Source organism: Serinus canaria, chromosome 1A (genome assembly GCF_022539315.1).
Source record: "Serinus canaria isolate serCan28SL12 chromosome 1A, serCan2020, whole genome shotgun sequence".
Classification (NCBI taxonomy): domain Eukaryota; kingdom Metazoa; phylum Chordata; class Aves; order Passeriformes; family Fringillidae; genus Serinus; species Serinus canaria.
Genome location: NC_066314.1, coordinates 21,210,144 through 21,233,682, shown reverse-complemented (window position 1 = coordinate 21,233,682; position 23,539 = coordinate 21,210,144). Strand labels below are relative to the sequence as shown.

The following is a 23,539-nucleotide window of genomic DNA, read 5'->3' as shown; positions in this document are numbered from 1 at the left end:
TGATGTGCTGGAGCATGTCCACAGAAGGGCAGTGAAGCTAGTGAAGAGTCTAGAGAGACAAGAGAAGATGAACTTAAGTTGCACCAGAAGAGATTTATGTTGGATTACAGGAAAAAATTCTTCACTGAAAGGCTAGTCAAGCTTTGGAAGAAGCTGCCCAGGGGTATTTAAAAGGTATTTAAAAGCCATGTAGATGTAGAACTTAGAGACACAGTTTAATGATGGAGTTGGCAGTGTCAGGTTAATGGCTGGACTTGATCTTAAAGGTCCTTGCAACCTAAATGACTCTGGGATTCCAGAAACCTCCAACACCACATTGCATTGAAATAAATGGATTACTGGCTTTTCACATTTGTTTGAACTATTTCCTTACTTTTTTTTTTTTTTTTCAATCATCCTTCTGGAGTTTTAAATTAGCTTTTTAAAAATATGCTTAAGAAGGAAGGAAAAAAAATTACAAAGAGGCAGATTCCTATCTATGCGACTCATTGCCATTCAACCCATAATTTACTTCAAAACTCCTTTTATCACTCTGGGGGAAATTCAGACTTAGCAGCCATTCCTATCTTAAGGCTCAGATGTCAGAAAGCACATAAGCCAGCTGGAATGCTCATGTGCTGCAATTCTACAATTAGTTCAGTACTGAACTACCATCCAGAACTTAAACAAACTAAAATTCTGAATTCAATGGTAAAATCAGTGGAAAGTTTCCAATGATGATAAAATGCACTTGTCAGCCAGATACTGGTTCTACAGTTCATGTTCTGTTGAAGGAGTCAATTCATTTTTCAGCTGTTTGCTGCCAAGTATGTGCTTATTTCTCTTTGTAAATGCTACTGCTTTTTCCTGTGTAGTTTCATCTGTTAAAACAAAAGGCTGGGTCAAATCTACATCTTATAATAGAAGTTTCAAGAAGAACCTTGCAACTTTGTGTTGGATTTTTGAATTTACACCATATGTTTTTCTCTGTAACTGTGATAAAACATAAACTTTTTTAATTATGGGGAGAATTTACTTCTTTAAATAATACAAACTCCTCAAAACTAAACATATTTCAAACAGTCTGAAATGTGAATTTCAAATTACGATATTTAAATTATAATACTCAAGTTATAATAATTACAATATGTAAATACAATAATCTTGGATACAATAATTACATGCTGGCAGTTCCAGTATGACCATCTAGATGAGCTCCAAAATGTAAAGTTGTTCTTTTGCACAAATGTTTGAAGGGCAAAGTGGTTATATCTGGTGGTTATATAAAGCTACATATATTCTATTGTTCTGTAAAAATCCAGGGCTTGCGGGGGTTTCTGCCTTATGTGCTTAAGACAAGAAAAATAAATGTAATACAGTGCTATAGTATTAATTTTCTAATTAAAGGGTGACAGAGAATTAACAAAATTTGCCCAACAGGAATATTACACTACAGACAAAATGTTCCAAGCAATACAGGAATACACAGAAAAATAATCATTGCTCTAAAAACTGAGAATTTACAAAGCTCTTCAACAACATTTTATTTTTTTTTTAATGAGGTTACAAAACTGGAAATGCAGTTAAATTAACTGATTGAGATCACTTTATTTTATCCTTAGAAGTTTATTTTGATCTGTTTAATACAATTAGTGTATTGATGAAAAAGTTTATTTCTTCAAAATCCAGGAATTTAATTCACTTCTTTAACTTCAAGGAACTATGTTTTTGGTAGGAATTTGCATTAGACTGATTGTTACTTCTGTGCAAAAATGATGACATTGCAGGAATCCGAGCAAAGTAGTTTTTTGCCCGGATATGCTTTTGTTCTATTTTGTAAATAAATGGAGCTTCGTAAGTCTGAAAAAAAAAAATCAAATACCATAAATAAAATTAAGATATCTAATAATATGTGTGTTGCTTCATATTTTAGACATTATAAACATTTCAACATATTTTAGACATGGTTTTAGTGGTTTTAATTCAGAAGAGAAATTATGTTTCTATTGCTTAAATGCAAACTATAAGGTTACATTGTAAGGGATACTTAGCTGATATTTATGTAAGAAAGTAGTGACAAATTTTATGATGACAAATGGACAAGTTATAGACAAGGAACCATTCTTCTTTTTGATGAGAAATTTAGAAGACCAGAAACTAATGAGGCCAGAGCATATGCAAGAGCACAGTCACACAATGGACACAGTGTTCATGGTTAGTCTTTAGTATGCTTTTCATCCAGCCTAGCTCTTGTCTGATCTGAAGGAAGAGAGAGCATGCATGGCACTGTTCTCAGCAGGCAGCATGGGTGAGGCCACTCAGCTTCTTGCATTTCAGATGGGAAAATTGGGGCAAGACAGAGTTCAGGTACATGGAATGAGCTGTGCATGCTAGATGCCTTCTGCATTACTGTCCATTCTGTTTAATAGTACAGATTCAATCCTCTAAATAGTCACAATGAGCCAATTTAAACATGGACAAATGTAACGACTAAATTTGGCCCAACATAATTAGTCACAGGATTCTACTAAAACAAAACATAAATACTGTAAAAAATAAAGCCCATTGAAATTTACCTTCTGAAGGTTACACAGTTTAAGATGTGCATCTGCCTCTTCTTTAGTGAGGAGAATAGTGTTCCATGGAGACCACTCATGTTGCTTATCCCACCTGACCATAACCAACTCATACAGGTCACTGCAGGCACTGAGAGCTGACTGGCAGTTCCATATTTTCTCAATCAAGTACTGCATGTCTGGAAGCTGAAATAGAAAACAGGGTTAAAAAGGAAGAAGCATATTTCATTCTACAAATCTTGCACCCATGTAAAAATCCAAATAAAGCCTTGGGTTAAAAAATATTTCTATGCACATGTCATATGATCACTTGGTTAAGGAGCATCTTAATATACAGATATTCTTTTTGCATAATTGTTGGAACATCTGATTCTTTGACCTGTCTGCTGGACTTCTTTTAGTAATAGCTAGCAAACCACCTTTTAAAACACACCTATACTTCAAGAGCTTAAGGGCTGCTGTGGAACATCACATATCACAGGAAGATGCTGTTGCTTTTAGTCCATTTCTCAACCTGTCCGCAACATACACAAAACAGAGGACATATAGTCAAAGCCACTGCTTTCTATGAGTTGCAGTGCTCTTTCCAACAGTACCTGAACTAAGAAAACAATTTTACTATCATCCTGATAATCAACTTCAGACTTCCTGAGATTTTCTAGTATAAGTCTGTACTTGAAATATGATTCTCGTTTCCGAGCCGCATTATCAAGCTGGTAACACGAGCGACATCTGCCAATGGTGTGGGAACTTGCAGGGATGGGAAACTCAGTAGGTGCTAAGTACTTTTCGCAGCTGTGACAGAAGTAAAAGTTTTTATAAAGCGTTAAGGGATCTTGTGGAACCTAAAATTAAAAAAAAAAAAAAATAAAAGTTTATTTACTACAGGGTATTTTTGTATATTACCTGTATGCTATTCAAACATTGTCAGGCTAAGTCTTCCATATCTTCATGCAAGTATTTTATTATGTAAAAGCTAGAAGTATTTATTTAAAAATACCCAATAAAGTGTTGTGATTTTTCTTGGATAGGATATCAAGAGTAACTTTATTTTCTTACTGCACTTGCTAAAATCTGTTATATAAATAAATTCATAAGCTATATGAAGATCCTAAAAATTATGTTCCAGTGCTCTTCCTGATGCTTTTATGTATGGAGATTTTCAGTTATTCTGGAAATATGACAACACAGAGAAAACAGAAACTAAATTCTCCACATTTGATTTTTCATGTAGAATCTGCCCTTTACGGCAAAGATAAAACCTGAGATTATGGGCATATTAATATTTTGGCATAAGAATACAAATTCATCAGACCCACATGTCCAGAAACAACACAGGGAAGAAAATAGACTAAACTTTTTAGTGACCGACTCATCCCCATATTCCTCATATTCCTTCATGGGTTCTGAAAAAAATGCAATGTAGTCTGTGCAGACAGACCAAGTCTGGACAGTTTGAGTAATCTGGTAATCTCCAGACTCTGCTATGGTACATCTGCTAATAAGCCTAGTCTAACATTAACTGTTAGTTGGTTCTAAATCTAACATCTGCATCTAAATGTGACAGATTCTCTACTCCTGAGATAACACTGATCACTGTATGAGGAATGCTCTTCTGATAGATGCAAAACAGACATTGCTACTTAGAGCAGCAACATATGATAGTGAATAGTATTTTTATTTGTATTATGTAGTCAGAATAGAAAAACACTCACACAAAACTAACTACATCTTCTTCACACACAGTAGCAACTGATTCTGCAACAGAAGCCTAGAACAGTTTTTGCTTAGGTGCAAGCTCACTAGACATTGACATGGGCTATGCTGTTTCTTTTTGGATGCATGGCATGCTGCCTCTTGACCAGTAGAAAAAACACAACTTCCTCTCTCAGTATATTGGTACTGCTTTGCTACTACATTTTACTGATGCCATCACATGAGATCTACCATTTATAGCTTTCAGATTTTTTATTTCAGTCACAAGAGTTCCTGGGCTCTCTCAGTGCTGCCAGCTGCTTGTCAGGTGCTTGTGACCATGTCTAAGCCCCATGCTTCCTAATAGGACAATATAAATTTATTTATGTGAAACCTATGTACTTGCTACATTTTACTTCCTGAGGAACTCCTCCACGAACTCTACAGCAAAATGTAAATAAAAAAGCTTTCAGTATTCTCCATTCCCCTTCTCTTAGTTCAGTTGCTACTATGTCAGGCTGCAAAATAAGAATAATACCTTAATTAACCCAGCAACTTGAGGGTTAAACTCTGGAGTTTTGATATACTGGAGAAATAATGTACAAATTCTTTTCCTCAGTCCTTCCAAGTTGCATTCTTTCACCTCTCTTGATATAAGATCAATTTCCCTGTCAATTAATGCCACTATTTCCTGTGTTAATTTACATTCATGTTCCTGAAAAAAAAAAAAAGAGAGAAAAAGGAAAATAAACTGCACAACAATAAAGCAAACAAACAAAATCATTTGACAAAATTAAAGCAACCTATGGAATCTGTGGACATTACCATTCATACCTTTGTATGTTCATATAAGAACATGTTCACAGAAGAACTCATTAGTCTCTCAGGGAAAAAAAAATCTCCAGTGAAACAACTGTAGAACTACAAAAGTGAGAATGTTTACAGATTCTGTTTTAAAGGGCCTGTATATATATACCAAAGCTGTGAGGAACTGTAAGCCTTGAAGCACTAGAAGATGCTTAGCAGAGGTACTCAACAAGTGCAAAATTTTAAGTTTTCAAAAGTCCAAAGAAATATTTCCCTAAGAGGCTTCCGTTGGCTATGAGATTGGAGGTGTAATATGGATGGGTTTAAAGAAATGCCACGAGAAAACCCAAAAAATCCACCACACAAGAGGCATGGGGGACTTTGACAGTACACCTGGAAATTAGTTACTTCAATATTTCCAGTGCTTGGCAGGAGATTCTCCAGAGAGAGAGACATAAGAGGTGAATGAGTTCAGTGATTTCTCAGGTAAAAGAGAGTGCTAATTTACAGAAATTCACTTGTTCCCTACAGCAATATTGACTTGTGTTAAGATGGGCAAGAGTTCATAAACCAGAAGTGCTATCAATGCCATAGTGACTTTAAATCAAATACCGGCACTAGTAAAACAAACAGCAAGATGCTTGTTTGTTTTAATAAGACCAGGAAGCAGCATTCTATTCTAGGCTGATGTCAACAGTATCACCCTGAAAGGACCTTGAAACTCATTCTTTTTGTACTTGAATTAATAAATAAAACCAATATGAAAGACTAAAAAAAAAAATTGCAACCAGCTTCTAATTCATTGGGAACACTAGCAGCAACAGTGGCAGCAGGGAGTGGGGAGCAAAGAGAAGAAGAAAAAAAATCAGTATTTGCTACCCATAAAATTGGTAATCCAAACCAATAGATAGATAAGGTTCTAAACAGATTTTTCAAAGACCTGAGAAGAAATAAATGATAGCTGCCATATATATCCCTGCCACGGTTCTCATAAGGTTGATATTAAGTAGGAAACAAAACTTTGTACTAAAATTGTATTATGTATTAATATACAAAGAAATCTAAAACCACGGGGTAAAAATTCTAACACAACCTGAAGACAAGTATGCACATGATAAAGTGAAATAGGAATTTAGAGTGTATCTGGAATTTAAATTACACTCACACATCAGGTAGTACATGAGGGTCTGTAGCTCACCATCATGGCACTTATCTGCTAGCAGCAGCACTGCTAATGTGTCAACATAATTAAGTGACAGCACCTTTGGAAATTACAGCTTCAAGCTAAACATAAATAGAAAACTAAACCTTACCTTCACTGTCCACTTGAGTGTTAACAGCACAGATATTCTCTCATCTTTTGGGATGTCCTTTGTGTTAATGCTGCGGTAGATCTCAAGTAGTTCTTTGCCACGGAGTGAGTTCTGTGTATCCATTTCAGTGATTTTTCCATCAAATGCTTTCCACCTCCTGGGTTGTGCACACTTCAGAAACAATTTGTAGAACTTGAGCTATTAAAATCTGACCACCAGCTGAACAATTGCATTAGCACAGAGGGACTTAACATTAATGCCTGACTAATGCAAAAGGCTAATTCTATTGCTGATATTGATACAACACCTCTTCCACCAAAGCAAGCACTCAATCGCACACTTTATTTAAAGCAGCAGGTCATGACATTTGACTTACAGGATATTAAAAGCAAATAATATTCTCCTACAGGGATATGCTCTACTTCTTTAAAGGGAATTTACTGATAGTAGTGTTAGAATACACTTGTTCTGTATTTCACTTTGCAGTCATAAATCCCATCAAACTATCAGTAAAAATCAATAGGTCTGTTGACTGTGTAAAGATTGAAAATTTAAAACCTTAAAGTCTACTGCAATAAAAAATATTTCCAGGGAACTGTTCTATGTATACTAGTTACAGAGAAGGATAGAAGGAATACAGTTTGTTAGAGCTAGGGCAAGGTATGTGTTTACAGTTTACCAGACACTTCACCTAGCTTCTTGTTTGCTAACTTAACCACATGCCATATGCCTTATGCTTCAATTATCTTTGTACATCTTTAACTTTTATAGACAGTAAGAAGTTCCATAATGTCACCTGCCCCTCAAGGTCTGAAAAGTACAACCATTTTCTTCTTTCCAGAAGATGGTTTTTGGTTACAAATAACACTGTTACATAAAGAGACAGGTGTCCAACTCCAATAGAAAAAGAGTTTTCAAAAGCCTCTCCCATCATTACTTAACTCCATTTCCTTTTCTTTATGGGGAGAGGTACTTGAAACATTTTTCTATTTTCCAATTGTTCTCTTTCACTATATTTGGAACTTAAGTACTCACTAACACTCACGAACTTCACCTTGCAGTCTCAGTGTGACCTAACAACAGGAACACTTTATACAGTATTCACATGTCTAGTAGTGTTCTGGACATGACCCCAGCATTGACACAACCATTATTTTGATGAAATAGACTTGATATGGTAATAAATAATAAAAATATCAAGAATATTAGATAGCTTGAAGAGATATTATTAGTTATCACCACAATCAAAACTTTTCCTCACTTTTAAATAAATAGTTAGGTAAGGAAAAGAAAGAAAAAATAATTTAAAAAAGGATTTAACATCAAATTAATAACAATTAATTACATTATCAGTGGGGGTAGAATTCTAATTAAAGGAGATATTGTTAACCAAGGGTCACATTTAAGAGCCAAAACTAAGAAATGCAATAGCAAAACCAGACATTAGCTAAAAAAAACCACCAACGCTTAATTACTTGGTGAAATCTTTGAATTTCTGCAAAACTTGAGCAAGGCAATTTTTTCTCTGTCATACATAGGGAGCAGTCTGTCGTATGTTCATTTTGTTTCACTGTCTTTGTACAATACTAGAAATTCTTAAAAAACCCTGAAACAAAACGAAAACCCCACACTTCGAAACAATGAAATTCAGACCAACTTAGAAGGTCTATCATGCTGACAATCCTTTGTAAATTAGACTGGGACAAATCACTCTTTTCCATATAGTAGTTAATTCAGTACCTACAATTGATCCTCCTCAAGGAAATCACTTACAATAACAGAGAAAGGTTATTTGCTAATGCTAGAAAGAATCAATGGCCAGAGTAGACCCTAAGAAATAGTCAGTAAAATTAGATTTTTCTGATAATTTGCAAACCCAATATGTGCAAGTAGTCTTGCTATCCCATTCTTCAAATGGCCCTTATTACAGACCAATTCTGTTATTATAATTAATTCTTCAAAAATAAATTTGTAACTTCTGTATTTTTCTTACTACCTTATCATAGCTGGATATTACATTAAAAAATTTAAAATATAAAAAAAATATGCAGCTTTTTACTGAAAAAAGAAAGAATCACAAGTTCTCTGCTTTCAGGACTATTTTTCTGTGCTCCAGACTGACAGAAAAAAAACTAAAACTTTGAGATCTTCTGCCAGCTTTCTCTTGTCTTTTAGTCTGCCGGCAGTGCTGTGGAATTTACAATAATCCTGTTATCTGTATTACTACAACTGCACTCTGCTGCCAATGCATGAAAGCAGAAAAAGTGCCTGAGGAGAGAAACACACCACCACTGATAGAGAGAAAAAGGTAAGTATAATTAAAAAAACTCCATAGGATCTGTGCAGATATAGTACAAAGCATGAAAGGTATGAACTGAGCAAAAGTTAATAGTTACACAAATTTCTTTAAGTCAATATGATTGCTGTACAAAAGCTTAATCAAATACTTCCTCTCCAAAGTACAAATGCTGAGGAAGAATGAGTTCAGCATAAAGAACCCCCTAGAACATAGGGCACACACAACCAGTAGCAGCCTTCATAAGGGCACACATGCCTGTGGAGGTACATACTTAAAGTAGCAAAGAAGGGAACAAAGGTTTCCATGGAGAAGCAACTTTCATGCCACATTGGCTATTGCAGCTTGCAGTCTTCAGATATGAAAGATTTTATTGCAGCTTTAACTGGCAAGTGTCCAGATCGACATTACCAGTTTAAAGTTCAAGAAAAAACCAAATAATCCCTAATCAAGCACTCAAAAATAAATTTCATACTGTAACTTAAAGTACTTAAATTGCACTATTACAGTCATAGCAAACCATCCATCTAATTTTGATTTTACAAAATTATTTTATCTTTTTTTAAAATGAAAAAATTGTTACTTTTTTTCCTTCTGAGTTAGAACTAGCTATGTCAACAGTTTATAAAACAACACTCAAAATCCTACAGCTGACATGATAAAAAACATGAAATGCTGCACTGGTTCAGAAGCTCAATAAATTCTAAAACTAAAAAGATTACAGTCCCTTTCATGAAAAGCATAATTTATACATTTAAAGTAGGAATAAATAAATTATTAGTAACTGCTTCAGGAAGAGCAGTCTTTCCACTTGTCTTTCCTCTGTTTGGAAAGACAAAATATGGGTTGTCTCTGATGTGTCTCCTGATTCTCCAAACATCAACTGTCACTGAGAGTTCTTGTGCCGAAGAACATTTTGCTTCTGATTCTAGATGTAAGAAAACTGTACAGCTTGTCAGAGTATGTGCTGGAAGCAATCTGCACAGGTAGGACACTGGAAATCAGTCCTTATGGGAAAAGTAATGGCAGAGTCAGTTAAAAGAGAAAAACATTTGCTTTGACTGTTCCAGGCTTCTTTTTCTAAGAAGGTAACAGAACAGATTGTTAAGTAGAAGAAGCAAACATTAAACATAGAAATGATTCAAGGCTCTGAAAATAATCCTAATTATTTGGTTTTCTGGTTGGCTTTTTTTTCATTCTTGAAAGCAGTAAGACAGAAAAAAGTCATACCACAGCAATAAATGTGGTAATAGTTCCAGCAACATTTCAGATAAGCAACTTGTTCATAATAAGAAATGTAATACATTTTATCAAATCACATTTAGAGTAAAGTTCCCCAGCATCAGTAATACAAAGAATTAAAAAAGTCTCTTTCTAGACAAAACCACCATTTTTACTTTTGAGCCCTCAATAGTCAAAATTTAAAAATAATAATAATAATAAAAAAATTATATACCTAAAAACAATTTCTGTTGCAGTATTTCTTTTCATAATCATGTCATATACTTTGAAAGTAAACTATTACTTTTTTCCAATGGCTGGACATCTACCTAAAAGGACAAGGTTTTTTTGTATTTTACATTAAGATACCACTGAATTTAATACCATTTTAAATCATCTTTGTGAATGAAAGATTTTTCTTTTTTTTTTTTTTAATAAAGACTAAAGAACACTTCCCTTAAATATCATCCCCAAGATTATACAAGAATGAAATCTCAAAGTCCTAATGGAACTAAGTTAGTTAAAGTTCTAATGGAACTAAAGTCAGTGATTTAAAAACTGAATTCAACATCAGATTCAAACTCTTCTTTATACAGGGAAACAGATTCTTTAAAGACAGACATATGATGACCAGAGGCCTATACTCATTTTGGAAATTAATGACAAATTTACTTCCTGAAGGATAACATATTTATATTATTATAAATAATTAAATGTCTTGTTTATATTTTTTATAGTTAACAGCAGCAATGATCCACTGTTCAGCCTTCAATTGGTCTGTCAGCTAATTCTCAGTTTGGAAAAAAGAAATTTACTGAATTGTATTGATATGAACCACATAATTTGGATATTTATAACATTTGCATTCACATGATTAACTGTTAAAAACAAGAAAAGGTACTTCTTGTACTTTGCAGGTGTGTCTGTTCCTGTACTTTGATATTCTTTATGATCAGAGTAATTACTGACCTTACCCAGAAAGTGCAGTATTGCTTTTTGTTGATTCTCCAGATTGGCACTTAGTTTGTGCATCCCAATGCAAGCAATGAGCTCTGTCTCCTCTTCCAGAAGTGTATAAAGTGCTGCCTTTCTTTTAGCTCCAGTAAGAGTTCTGTTAATTCGCTCAGTCTCCTCCTGCATCCATACTGCAGATACAAATATTTGGGGTGTTTTTTACAAGATGCTTTCCAGCAAAACTTCTGCTTTCATATTTAAGAAACAACATAAGTGACTTTTCTTTCAATATTCACTAAAACCCAGTTTCCATTTTAGGGAATTGATGGTTATAGCAATTTTCAGTACATGCAAGATGGCCTAGAAATGAATGTAAATTATACAGATGTTCTGTGAGAGTATGTGTGCGTACATCAAATCCAGACTGCCAATTTGTACTCCAAACTCAAGGATGAGTAGGAGAAAAAGAATCTGTATGCGAGAAAAAGACTTTAGCTCCTGTGGAAATATATGATGAAATGGCTGCATCTTACTGTGGTACCACTAGTACTTAGTGCTGAGAATATTACTGCTTCTCCCTGCATAAATGAGTAAAATCTAAAGAAGCTTGAAGTCCTCCAAAACTGAGATAAAACTTGACTGACAGTCACATTTAGCACTTCAGGTTTTACACTGGATATTGCAGTGGTATCACCTTTTGCCATTCAAGGCAGATGAAAACACATTAATAACTTGACAGTCATTGCTTTACTCTCCCTTTCCTTTTCTACAACACAACCCTCCACGTGAGTGAAAGCACCCACAGAAGAAGCCACAGGATGGTCATGACAGCAGCACATGGATCAGTACATGCTGCATCAGAATCTGACCCCCTGACACTTTTGCTGCCAATATAGAGACTACATGGCTTTAGAGAAATCTGCCTGTAAAATCAAACTGTGTTTCCTGCCTTTGCATATCCTGTAATAACTCCTGGCTTCTCTGTAGAGTCTGATCCAGTTCAAATACCTCTAGAGTTTTGTAGGAAATTTTATAGGATCCAAAACTCCAACATTCCTGAAGAATACCTCAAAGCATTGTTATCATCCCAGAACAGTTACGCAAAAGCAAAACCCAGGATAAAAGGAAACCATTCAATATGTGATGCACTGAAAATGCCTGTAACATCCTGGATCAGGTAAGATTAGAGGCAGGAGGAGGGAAAGGAGGAAGGCTTATTTTCTGCCTGTGGTTTCTTATCTACAACACCTTATGTTTTCCATTTTTAAATATTTCAATTCATTTCCTTAAGGCTCTCCAAGCTGTAATATGACAGCTGTCTGCCAAGTTCTGAGAACCCAAAGATATATATTTTAAATACAGCAAATTCACCAAACAACACCATTATATTTATCCCTGAAGGGGGCAGCAACTTCTAAGATGGAGCTAATAAATACAGTAAGCAATTCTGTACTTTCAGAAATGAAGAAGTTGTCACTCACCATTGATACTCACCTCTTGATTCCCCATTTACCTGCAACCAAGTTAAAACGCTCCTCTTAGATTATCTGTTCTGCAGATTGTCTGTCTGCAGAGATTTTACTCATTACAATTTTTATTCCAGTGTTTATAAAGTAAAATAGTTCATACTTTTCAAATAAATAATAAATGCCTATGCAGACATGCTGAATATATAGATAGACCTCATTTGCACTATATAGTCAACAGGCAAGTTCTTGTACCACCAGGAATTGCTTGTACTGGCTGACCCTGTAATATTAACCCTGTTGTGATTGCAGCAATAACCTTCACAGATCCCTGGAGGACAATAGTCTCATTCTATTACTGTCACAATGACTTCGCTTGTATAAATTGTTGGCACTATAAGAATGCCAAATTGTTTCAGAATGCAGGTAGGAAAAAAACCCCAAGTTCCTAGAATCATTAAGCTCTATTAAAATGAAGAGCATGACTGCAAATCTCCATGCAGAGAAGCAACTAGTCAACACCAGTTAACAAAAATTAAACAGTGAGATTGATACCAGACCATTATTTTTAACAAAACACTTAAAAAAAAAAAATTCAAATAGTGAAATTTGTTCTGTTCTGAAGTGGCACATGTTTTTCTTAGGTTGACTAGATATGAAATTCCTGAACATGCTTGGTTGTAACTTTTATTATTTGTGAATCCAAAGTCATTCAATTAAGCAAGAGACACTTGCATAACCATAAGTTTCAAATCTAAAAACATCGTGAAGATCAGCACGCTTCCATAACTTCAACTGAACTTGGTTGTTTCTACAGCAAGTAGGACTTTTCACACTTTAAAAAAAAACCAAAAAACCAGGATCCTACATCTGATAGCCACTAGTCTGGAAGCAACTTCCCGAATAAAATATTGCAGAAAACCAGATGCTAAATAGTTAGACCTCATAAGTGGCAAGGAAAACAGTACTATTTGAGTACCTTTGCTTTCGATTACGTAGTCAGATACAACTTGAAAAGGGCTTGATTCTAGGGAAGTGAAAAGCAAACTGCAAAAGAGGGGGGGTAGACAACCTGGAACAAGCCACAAATCTCACGAAGATACCATTCCAATAACTGCAAAGCTCAAGACAAGCAATAATTTTTACATTTGTCACGAACAGTGATATTTATAAATCATTTATTAATTCAGACAAAGCCATTTGTTCAATGCCACACAAAGCATGACAGCATTAAAAGATTAGCGTATAACTTGGGAATTTTTGAATCGTGATCCTAAGCTCTATGAATAACACATGTCATCAAATTTATGCTCAGTTTACCACTGAAGAAAGAGCTGAGATGGTTTAAGGTAGGGCGGATGGCTTTGCAATGAGGTAGGTCATCTCTTAGGTCAGCTCTGCTACAGGGACAACAATACCCAAACTGGCAAAGAGCTAGACCATAAAGCACTGTAGCTGAGATAACATAAGAATTGTTACAAGTCACAGTACAATCCTTTGGCTTTAAAAGAGATATTGTAAAAAAACAAAATTTTTCTTGCTGTTTCATTATATGATGTTCCAAGTGGACAGCTTTCGACTGTTTTTATTTTTCCAAAGGACATACTCTAGGTTTTTGTTCTATTTGCACCATTAGATTCTTGTAAGGTTTTATGCCAATTATCTGCAGTATTCACATTATTTTTCTGAAGAAGTTTAGAGGTGCTTGCCTGTATTAAACATCATCTCCTCCAAGAACAGGAAATGTCTTTCAGAATGTCCTGCAGAACTCCTAAGAGATTTTTAAAATTTTGACAACACAGTTTTATGAAACTTGGAATGAATTAGAAAGGAGAAAAAGTAGAGGACAATTAAGACAAAAGGAATAACTTCTGTCATATGTTGTAAAATTCTGTACAAAAATTCTTCAGCATCTTAAATGTAGAGTGAAAGATAAAAGCAACTCTAATCTAAAAAAACACCCCTTTGTTCTTCTAGCTGACCTTAACTTTGGACATAAATAAAAAATGCTAATAAAACTGACAAAGAGCACTATTCTATAAGCCAGTTATTTCTAAAAAAGGTGTACTGGTTTTGGCTGCAATAGAGTTAATTTTCAGTCACAGCAGCTTGTAAGGTGCTGGATGTTGATAACACAGGGATGGTTAGTTATTGCTGAGCAGTGCTTACAGAGCATCAAGGCCTTCCTTCTGTTTCTAGTAATACATGAAAGTAAAATAATTATTTTAAAATTAAAAAGCTTCCACTGTCAAGCAGAAAACAAAATCATGGAAGTATCTATAAAAACATGTAAAAAACATAAGTTTGTTTTAAAAAACTGTACTGTTTTGTTGCTTTAAGGATATCCCTTTAAGAAAACTTACATTCCAACTCATGGTACAGTAGTTCAAAGTCTTCTCTTGTTTTAGGGTTCAGTTTTTTCTCATACTCCCTCCTCAGTTTTTCTTCTTTCTCCCATTTTTTCTGTAATTCTTCTTGTGCCTCCCGTGCCAGCCTTAACCTCCTTTGTACCTTCAGATTTTGTACTAAATTTGCAGCATACCAACGACGGAAATACTTCTGTATTACTATTACCTATATGTGATACAACGCCAAAGAATCATGAATTTAAAATAAAACAACCTAATATTTTGGAGTGTAGTATTATTTCTTAACTGTTCTTTTCTCCAGCTCCCTAACTACATTTTATAAGATTTTTCTTGTACTGAAACTAATTTGAATGTTACAAAATCAGTCATGTACTATTAGTTTAAGCACTAGTATGATTACTCAGTTAGGTAACTGCAGGAATTTAGCCAGTGAGTACAGTGGATAAAATAGGTTCTAATAATGAAATCAAAATATGAACTACATTTAAATATCCATTTTTCATTTTCAAACCTCCCCTTAAAAATGTATTTTGCCATGTACTGTTTTTATTCTTTCGCTTATCTTACTGCCAATTTACAGAGTGGAAATGTAGACACATTAGCAAAATTTCTTTTAAATATCTAGTTACAAAAATCATCACATAGACACAAAATCAACTGCATTTTATTTGAGAATAAATAATGAAAGTGAAATTACTAATGCTGTTATGACAGAAATGAAAAAAGAAAATTAAATCACCGACCTTCCCAAGCTGTGGCTATTGAGGACTGGGGAAATACTACAATATGTTAAGGGAGAATACTGCACAAGCCTCACCTTCTGCTGGCTGAGTTAGCACTTGCACTACAAACAGTTCAGTCAGATCAATGCCATGAGGTACCAAGCATTGTTCAGCATCAAAGGCTATCATGCACAAAATCACACTAATATAGTCACAATGTCTCCGGTAATATCTTAATCTAAAACTTCTCTTGAATATGTCTTCAAACAGTATTTCAATATGGATCTGTACTGCACTGGGCAAATCCATCAATGTGAGCCAACACCAAGCTGACAGCTCTCCATTGTGCATTATCAATTACCTATAGATACATTACAGATTTCCATAAGTGTCACTAAAGACCACAGTAAAACATATTGGTAGTCCTGAGGAAATTACTCCCTACTTCGGTTGCACTTCTACAAGATGCTCATTGCCATCAGCTACAGCTGACCGATTTAAGAAGCTCTTACAAGAAAACTTCTGCCCAGAAAACTTCAAAGATCTTGCCAACCATTTCAATACAATTACCAATACAAATATCCTACTTAGACATTTGGGGAATAAACTTCTTCTCCATTTAGTTGGATTCAGACTGTCTATTTTCAGCAATCAAATTAATAACTAAACATTTACAAAGCAGTACCTCATCTAACACAATTTAGGGCAGACTTGAGTTAGATCTGCAGTCACAGAACACATGGTTTCCAAAAAGCAGAGTGGAAGGCCTAAATAGCATCCTCTGCACAATGAATATTCAGAATCTGTAATCTAAATTGCCCTCATGAGGCAACTCAGTGCACCAGAAAACCCCACAGACCCACTGCCTGTGTTTGAACAGCCCATTTCTACTTTAGTGTCAAAGCAGGGAGCTTGAACAGAATCCAAAAGGGATCAGCATGCCCAAGGTAACCTACTAAGTCTGCTTAAAAAAACCCAACCAGACAAAGAACAATAGATTGTTCTCAAATAGACTGTTCTCAAACAATAGGTTGTTCTCAAAACTCAAAAGCCTGAATGCAGATCTACTAAATCCTAACCCAATACTCCATTTATTTCAGGCCATACATTAAGCATGTAACTTAGGTTATTCCAAAGAGATCATGAAAATGTTGTAAGAACAAGCCTGCTTTAATCCTTAATGCTCTACATGGAAACTTAACTGTCACAGTGAGACTGAAAACAATAATTTCAGAATTCTTAATATTTAAGAGATTGGAAGGTATCAAATGTCACTAAAACCCCAGAGCAAACATGCACTTCCCCTGTATCTGAAAGATTACAAAAGATGAGCATAAGAAGACATTTTATAGTTCACTTTTAAATTCAGTCTTTGAACACTCTGAACACTCATTAAATATTCAGATAACCTTCACAATTCATTATTTTACAGACAGTTTCAAACAGATAAGGACTTAACTGCTTCAACTCTACGTTTATGGTATTCCTCTGCTGTAAAATACTTTCCAGGAGTTATTAGTTTGTCAGTCATGTTTGATACAAAAAGGCCAGTTTTAGTCATCTGTGTCGATGTTGTATTTCTTGTTTGTTGTCGAACATTTTTTTCCACAGCCGTCTGGGGAAAAAATGCATGTCAAATTAGAAGAAAATACACAGTTTTTTTTCTTCATTACAGTAAGTGACAAAATTAGCTATTTGCAATAAAAATAACAAAAATAATAATATTTATCTACTAAATATTTTCATTTGCACATTTATCTCAGATTTATTTCCTCTTTCCTATCAGAAACAGTGTCAGCATTCTATTCCATTTGGCAAAAACAAACTTCTAAAAGGACATTACAAAGCCTTTACCTGTGTTCCCCTAGAAAATAACTCAATTCCTTTGTCAGGTCGTTTTTTGGGTTTTGTTTGTGATCCTGCATTATGAAATTCCACTCCTGTTGACACATTCCTAAATCCACCCAGAAAAGGTTTATTATAGGTAGGTCTTTCAACTTTGACAACTACTTCTTGAAATGAATCTGAACCTGTTAAAATGGAAGTTCCAAAATATAAATATTGCTTCTTTCAGTAACACATCTAGATTAGACCATAATTACATATGTAATGACGAATGTGCAAAGCAGCATTTACCTGTTTGTACTCTGACAGTTATGACATCAGGCATGTGGTAATCCTGTTGAGTGACTTCTCCAGGGAAATGTTCCTCATTCTCAAAATTAGGCCAAGTCTTCCTAGATGTTTCATTATCCTTAATCATGCTTGCTAAAAACAAAACCAAAATTCATTCCTGAGAAGCTTCTCAAAACAAACAAATAACTCTTTCAAATTTACCCCAGGATGATTTTATTGTAACATTGCAACAAAGCATAATCATTGTTTTTTCAGCTAAAAGACAGTCTATTTGAAAGCTGAAATAGGGTTACCATACAATTTTAAAGGCAGTATCTAATGTAATACTGTCACCACATAAAGATATTCCTAGCCAGCTTCTCAGAATGAGAGCGGATGAATGCAACCCAGCCAAGAGAAAAGTAGTCAGCAAGTCCATACGAGGCATTGTTATTCACTGTGCTCAGGAGCTGAGCAGAATATGCTGTGTTCTGCTCTGAAGAACCGAGAAAATGGGGTCCTGTATTAGAAGAGGAAGTGACTGAAGACATCCAGAACACTGAAGAACAGGTGTAGTAAATGATGGAGTATTTGGGTGACTGCAGGAGAAAGACACGGATAAAGAAGGGTGGCAGGCAAGTTACAGGGGAATCTAAGAAAGGTAAAATAGTAAGGTGATTTCTATAATGTTAGCTAAACTGTCAATTTAAATGCACATACAAAATATGTTTACCTACTCATACACATTTCTGGAAATAAGGATCATTCTATAAAATGCCATCTAGAAATGACTGCTACAGTTTGAGATAAAGAATACATTCCTTATCTTTGGGTATGTTTCATATGAGAATTCAAAAAGTTACTGCAGGACCAAATCGCAGCAAGCATAAACAGAATGAGGGTGTGTGGGAGTGCAAGAAGCTATAACCAAGTTTAAGAAAATTATCTCTTTAAACCATTAATACCCAACATTTTAACAACTTCTTTACCTGTCATTGTCCCCTTTTCTGTACTCTCTGGTAGTACTGAATTTTGAGAAGGAGACTGCTGGTTCCAGCCCTTCTTTGATTGTGCAGTGCCTGCAGGTTCTGGAAGCAGATGCTTCTCTGCTGGGTCCCCAGCCTCTCCGACTGCTTTTCCTTGTGAGGATGCAGGTGATTGCTCTGCACCTGATCCTTCTGATGTAGCAATTTCAAAGCCATCTGATCCATCTTCCATTTCCTAAAGCATCAGTTGCCTGCTTCTAACCTTTCTGAAAGAATAATCACAGGATCTATTATAAATTGCATACTGGCACATTTTTCTACTGCCAGAATTATGGGTAACTTACTGTCCCAAAAAGCTTTTCCTGTATCTAATCCCAAAAGGCTTATTGAGAACAGCATGAGATCTTTGCTTCCACCAAACAGAAAGCACTTGTGGCTGGTGTTTACCAAAGGTAACACTCCAAGGCAGGTAGCCGGCACAGTTATTTTTACCTCTTGTTCTCTGCCTACAGAACAAGATGCTCCAAGGGGTCACTACCCAGAGACAGCACACCTTCACGGTTTTCCGAGTTGCCACCGACATGATACGGGCTGGAGGAGTCCTAAGTGCATATTACTCAACACAGAACCACAACCAAACCCTCAGGATCCGGGACGCAGCTCCCGGCAGGAGCCCGGGGATGCCAAACCGCTCGGGCAGGCGGGCCCCTGGCAGAGTGCGCACCGGGGCCGGGGGTGCGGCCACTGCTCGGCGTAAGGCTGGGACCCCGCACCTCCCACCCCCGCACCTCCCGCCCCTGCCCCTGCCCCCGCGGCACCAACCCGGCCCGGCGGCTCCGGGCAGGCTCTGCTGGCCCCGGCGGCGGCGCGGTAGCCACGGCAACCGGGCCAGGGCCCGGCGAACAGGAGCGTGCGCACTGCGGAGCGGGGCCGGGCCGGGCAGGGCGGACTGAAAACGCCCCGGGGACCAGAAGTGTCGGGGAGAGAGGACAGGGACGCCGTGCGAAAGGACGAGTGAGTGAGTGCCCTGGTTCCCTCTAGCCCACAGCACCTGCACGAACCCATGCTGGCGGCCTGGAGCGGCCCCAGCGCTGACACACCCGCAGGGGCCGTGCCCACGCTGTGACCCTGAGCAGGGCGATGTGAGCTCGTACCAGCCCATAGCGGCAGTAATGTATGAAAACACCGGTTTTCCTTATATCCTTCTGCTGCGGATAATAGTAGAAGTTGTACTAAACCCCAGAACTGATGGATATCGAAAAAGGGTGTTGTGTGTGAGTGTTGGCAGCCTTCGTGCCACACACCGTCCTTTCCGAGCTGTGGGGCAGTGCCTGGCCGTGACACGGCTTGTGCCTAATCGGGCTGTTCTCCCTGGAGGATCCGAGGCCTGAGGACTGAGGCTGTTAACTGGAAATTAAGGATTTGCAAATCAGAAGGAAAACTATATGAAATTGGATTTCCTGGTGTCTGAGGTGCCATTTCTGACACGACTCCTGCAAATGTTTTCAGCATGCTACAAGAAAACCGAGTGGACAGTCACATCAACTTTCAGGTGTGAAATATACAGTTCTGTGTTGCAATTCCAGGACAATCCTGAAGAATAGCCTTTCAGCAAGCATTGAATTCAATGGATACTCAATAATTGTATGCCATGATCATTGTTACCATGTTTCCCAGACATTGTTTGGCACTTGAACGTGGGCCTGCTCTGCATCTAAAGGACAGAAATTTCCCATTACTAACGCTGTTTTTTCTAAAACCTTGTTTGAACTCCCAGAATAGGATCACCATTAATCCTATAGAAAGATACTGTTGTGTGTGTCACTTTCTCACTGTTACATATTGGATTAAACATGCAAGCTCATTTTCAAGTTGCAGTGATTTTTAATTTTTTTTCTTAATGAAATAGCATATAAGCTTTGAATATTAAAATAATGCTAACAAAAAGCAGCTTTCACTCATCTCCTGTTGGTTTTGGTTTCAGGTTCAGAACACAGCTACTCAGGATAGGTTAAGCAGCACAGACGGCTGGTTAGGAATTACAAAATCCTCAGTACTTGCTCTGCTCACATGATGAGAAAGTTGTTTTTCTGGTGTAAAAGGCTCTGTCTCTGCTAGGTCCCATCCTTGCAGATAAACCACTTTTTTATTCCTGTGACTTCAATCAGATGATCTCAAAGTGTTTAAAAGATCTAACATTTGTTAACTCTACAGCTTGCAGTGATTTACCTTACTATATTACAATGATTATAAAATTCTTTGTGTCATCATGTATTTCCAACAATTAAAGGAGAAAAATCAAGCAACATCATTAGTTACCTTCAATTATACCTTGCTAGCATATTCCTCTTGGAATAAATTAGGACCTGTATGGAGGACACAGATGTGCATTTGTGAAAGGAAGATGAGAGTAAGCTTTTATTTGTGAAACTCAGTTTTAAAAGGCCATATATTGAATTTCAGCAGCAGTGGACCATGAAAAAAAACTTCCTCTCCCCTGGAGCACAATTAATGAGCTTATAGGAGAGCTGTTTTAAATCACATGACAAATACATCTTTAAAGTAGAGAAAATAATTGAACTAGAAGAGAGTTCAGCAAATGTCTCAGGTACAGAATAGAAAGAATTCCAATAGTTGCTACCATATTCTGGCAACTTTCCTTCCCCCCCCCCCCTCCCCCCAGTATTTCATATCACTATCATTTATACTAGACTTTGTTTGTTGTGGGTTTTTTTTAGTTTATTTTGATTCCTCTCAGGTGAGCTCAATACTTATTACCGAAATCCATTAATTTTCATTACTCATGTGACAGCATTGGCCCTCATTCAAGTCTGTAATCCCTTAATATTTCTCATGTGAAAATTGTGTTAACTTTAGCAAAGTCCTCTTCTGGAATGCCATCTAGTGGTTTTACTTAGGAAAAGACCAGCTTCTACCTTGGTCATGACTGAAAAATCCTTCAAAACCAAACAATAAAACTAAGTATTTTTCACTTTTTATATTTCCAAACTCTAAAAATTTCTGTAATTATAGTAATAATAGTTGGCAGAGGAAACCCCAATGCTAAAGAATGCAGTGAAAATATTTTCTGGAGTGAATACCTTGGGAATAAGTTGGTTTTCTCTTCTATTGACCTATCCCCCAATACCATTGCATAAGATATAAATTTTTAATTAATCAATTTATAATAATCATGTCACAAGTAAATTTATCAGCCTAAAAACTGTGAAAGAACAGCCATGACCAAGTATGTTGTGTAATGTAAGCAATGCATATACAAATGCTTAATAAACTGCAGATTTTTGTGATAGAGCTCTATTCCTATCTTTAAACTTGCAGGAATGTTGCTAATGGTCTTGAAAAAAACATCAGTAAAAGCAAACTTGCACATTACCCTTAGATCTAGTTTGGATATTTTAATTGGGATTTTAAAGATTAAATCTCTAAACAAAAGCTTTCAAAAGAATCACAGAATATCTTGAGTTCCCAGATCACAGAATATTTTGAGTTGGAAGGGACCTGCAAGGGACCATCAAGTCCAACTCTTAAATGAATGGCCCATCCAGGGACTGAACCCACACCCTGGTGTGATTAGCCCCACGCTTTAACAACTGAGCACATCTCAGTGCTCAACCACCCTGTGGCTGAAAAACATTTCCTAATAGCAAACCTAGACCCCTCATGATACAGCTTCATGCTGGTCCCTTGGGTCCTGTCACTGATCACCAGAGATGAGTCCCTGCTCTTCCACTTCCCCTTGTGAAAATGCTGAAGACCATAATGAGATCTCCCCTCAGTCTTCTCTGCTCCAGACTAAACAGCCTGTCCACTGACCTCAGCCACTCCTCATATGGCTGCCCCTCAAGGCCCTTCACTAGCTTCCTTGCCTTCCTTTGGACACTCTCTAAAATCTCATCTTTCTTGTGGTGCCCAAAACTGCCCCCAGCACTCAAGGTGAGGCTGCCCCAGCTCAGAGCACAGCAGGACAATCCCCTTCCTTGCCTGGCTGGTGATGCTGTGCCTGATGTACCCCAGGACAGGGTTGGCCCCCTTGGCTGCCAGGGCACTGCTGACTCAGATTCAACTTGCCATGACCAGAACCCCAAGTCTCTTTCTGTGGCACTACTTTCCAGTATCTCATTCCTCAGTGTTGCTACATCCAGGGTTGCTCCATCCCAGTGCAGAATCCAGCACCTGTCTCTTTAACTTCCTATGGTGATGGCCCATCTCTGTAATCTGTTGAGGTCTCTCCACAAGGCCTCTCTGCCTTTGAGAGAGCCAACAGCTCCTCCCAAAGTAGTCAATCAGCAAATTTACTGAGTATCCCTTCCTGTCCTGCATCTAAGTTGTTAATGAACATATTGAAGAGCATTAGGCCTAAGATGGAACCCTGTGGGACCCAGCTGGCAGTAGCCAGCCTGATGTCACCCCATTTACTGTAACAAGTAACACTCAAGATGTCAATCAACAATAGACCAATACAAGCCTACACTGACTCCTTAAGATCCCAATACCAAGGTTTGTGCCACAGGTGTTATGCCAAGTATGGTAACCTACCTGTTAACAAGAAACCTGCTGCTGCCATCAATTCGAGTAGCAGTCTTCTTTCTCCCCCTCACCTCTCCCATCTTCCCAGAACCTCCCGCAAGCCAGAAGTAGTGTTTAGTTATGTGGGCAGTAGGGTCAGCCAGTTCAGGACAGGGATTCAGCTGAAACCTAAAATCCTCTTCTTTTTGTGAGGCGTTAGATCCCTCATTGCAGTATCTGCACGGCCATTAAGACCTTGTCAGGGGGTAGCAAAAATACACAGCCAAAGATGGGACAAAATCATCATACTTTTCTACAACTTGGTTTCCACACTTGGTTTTTTCTACACTTGATTTCAAGTGGCCTATAAAATCTGTATTTTTAACATACAAATACAGATTATAAAAACAACTCAGCATAAGGCACAAGTACCCTGTTAATATAAAATGCATAAAATTAAATCAACAAAAGGTTGTAGGAATGCCAGACAGAATTTTCTTAAAACCATTTTTC

At 37.0% G+C, this 23,539-nt stretch overlaps 1 protein-coding gene across 1 annotated transcript; it reads right to left on the bottom strand.

Moving 5' to 3' along the window:
* Positions 1–1,434: 1,434 nt before the first annotated feature.
* On the bottom strand, positions 1,435–23,435 carry IQUB (IQ motif and ubiquitin domain containing). The gene is made up of 12 exons (XM_018910197.3): positions 20,819–23,435; positions 18,503–18,765; positions 17,535–17,666; positions 17,253–17,428; positions 16,858–17,013; positions 14,671–14,881; positions 10,857–11,032; positions 6,371–6,541; positions 4,789–4,965; positions 3,152–3,400; positions 2,556–2,741; positions 1,435–1,839 (listed from the first exon to the last, which is right to left on the bottom strand). Exons 2-12 carry the CDS (start codon positions 18,729–18,731, stop codon positions 1,678–1,680), a joined length of 2,025 nt encoding a protein of 674 aa, XP_018765742.2. The 5' UTR covers positions 18,732–18,765; positions 20,819–23,435; the 3' UTR covers positions 1,435–1,677.
* Between the last annotated feature and the right edge of the window lie 104 nt (positions 23,436–23,539).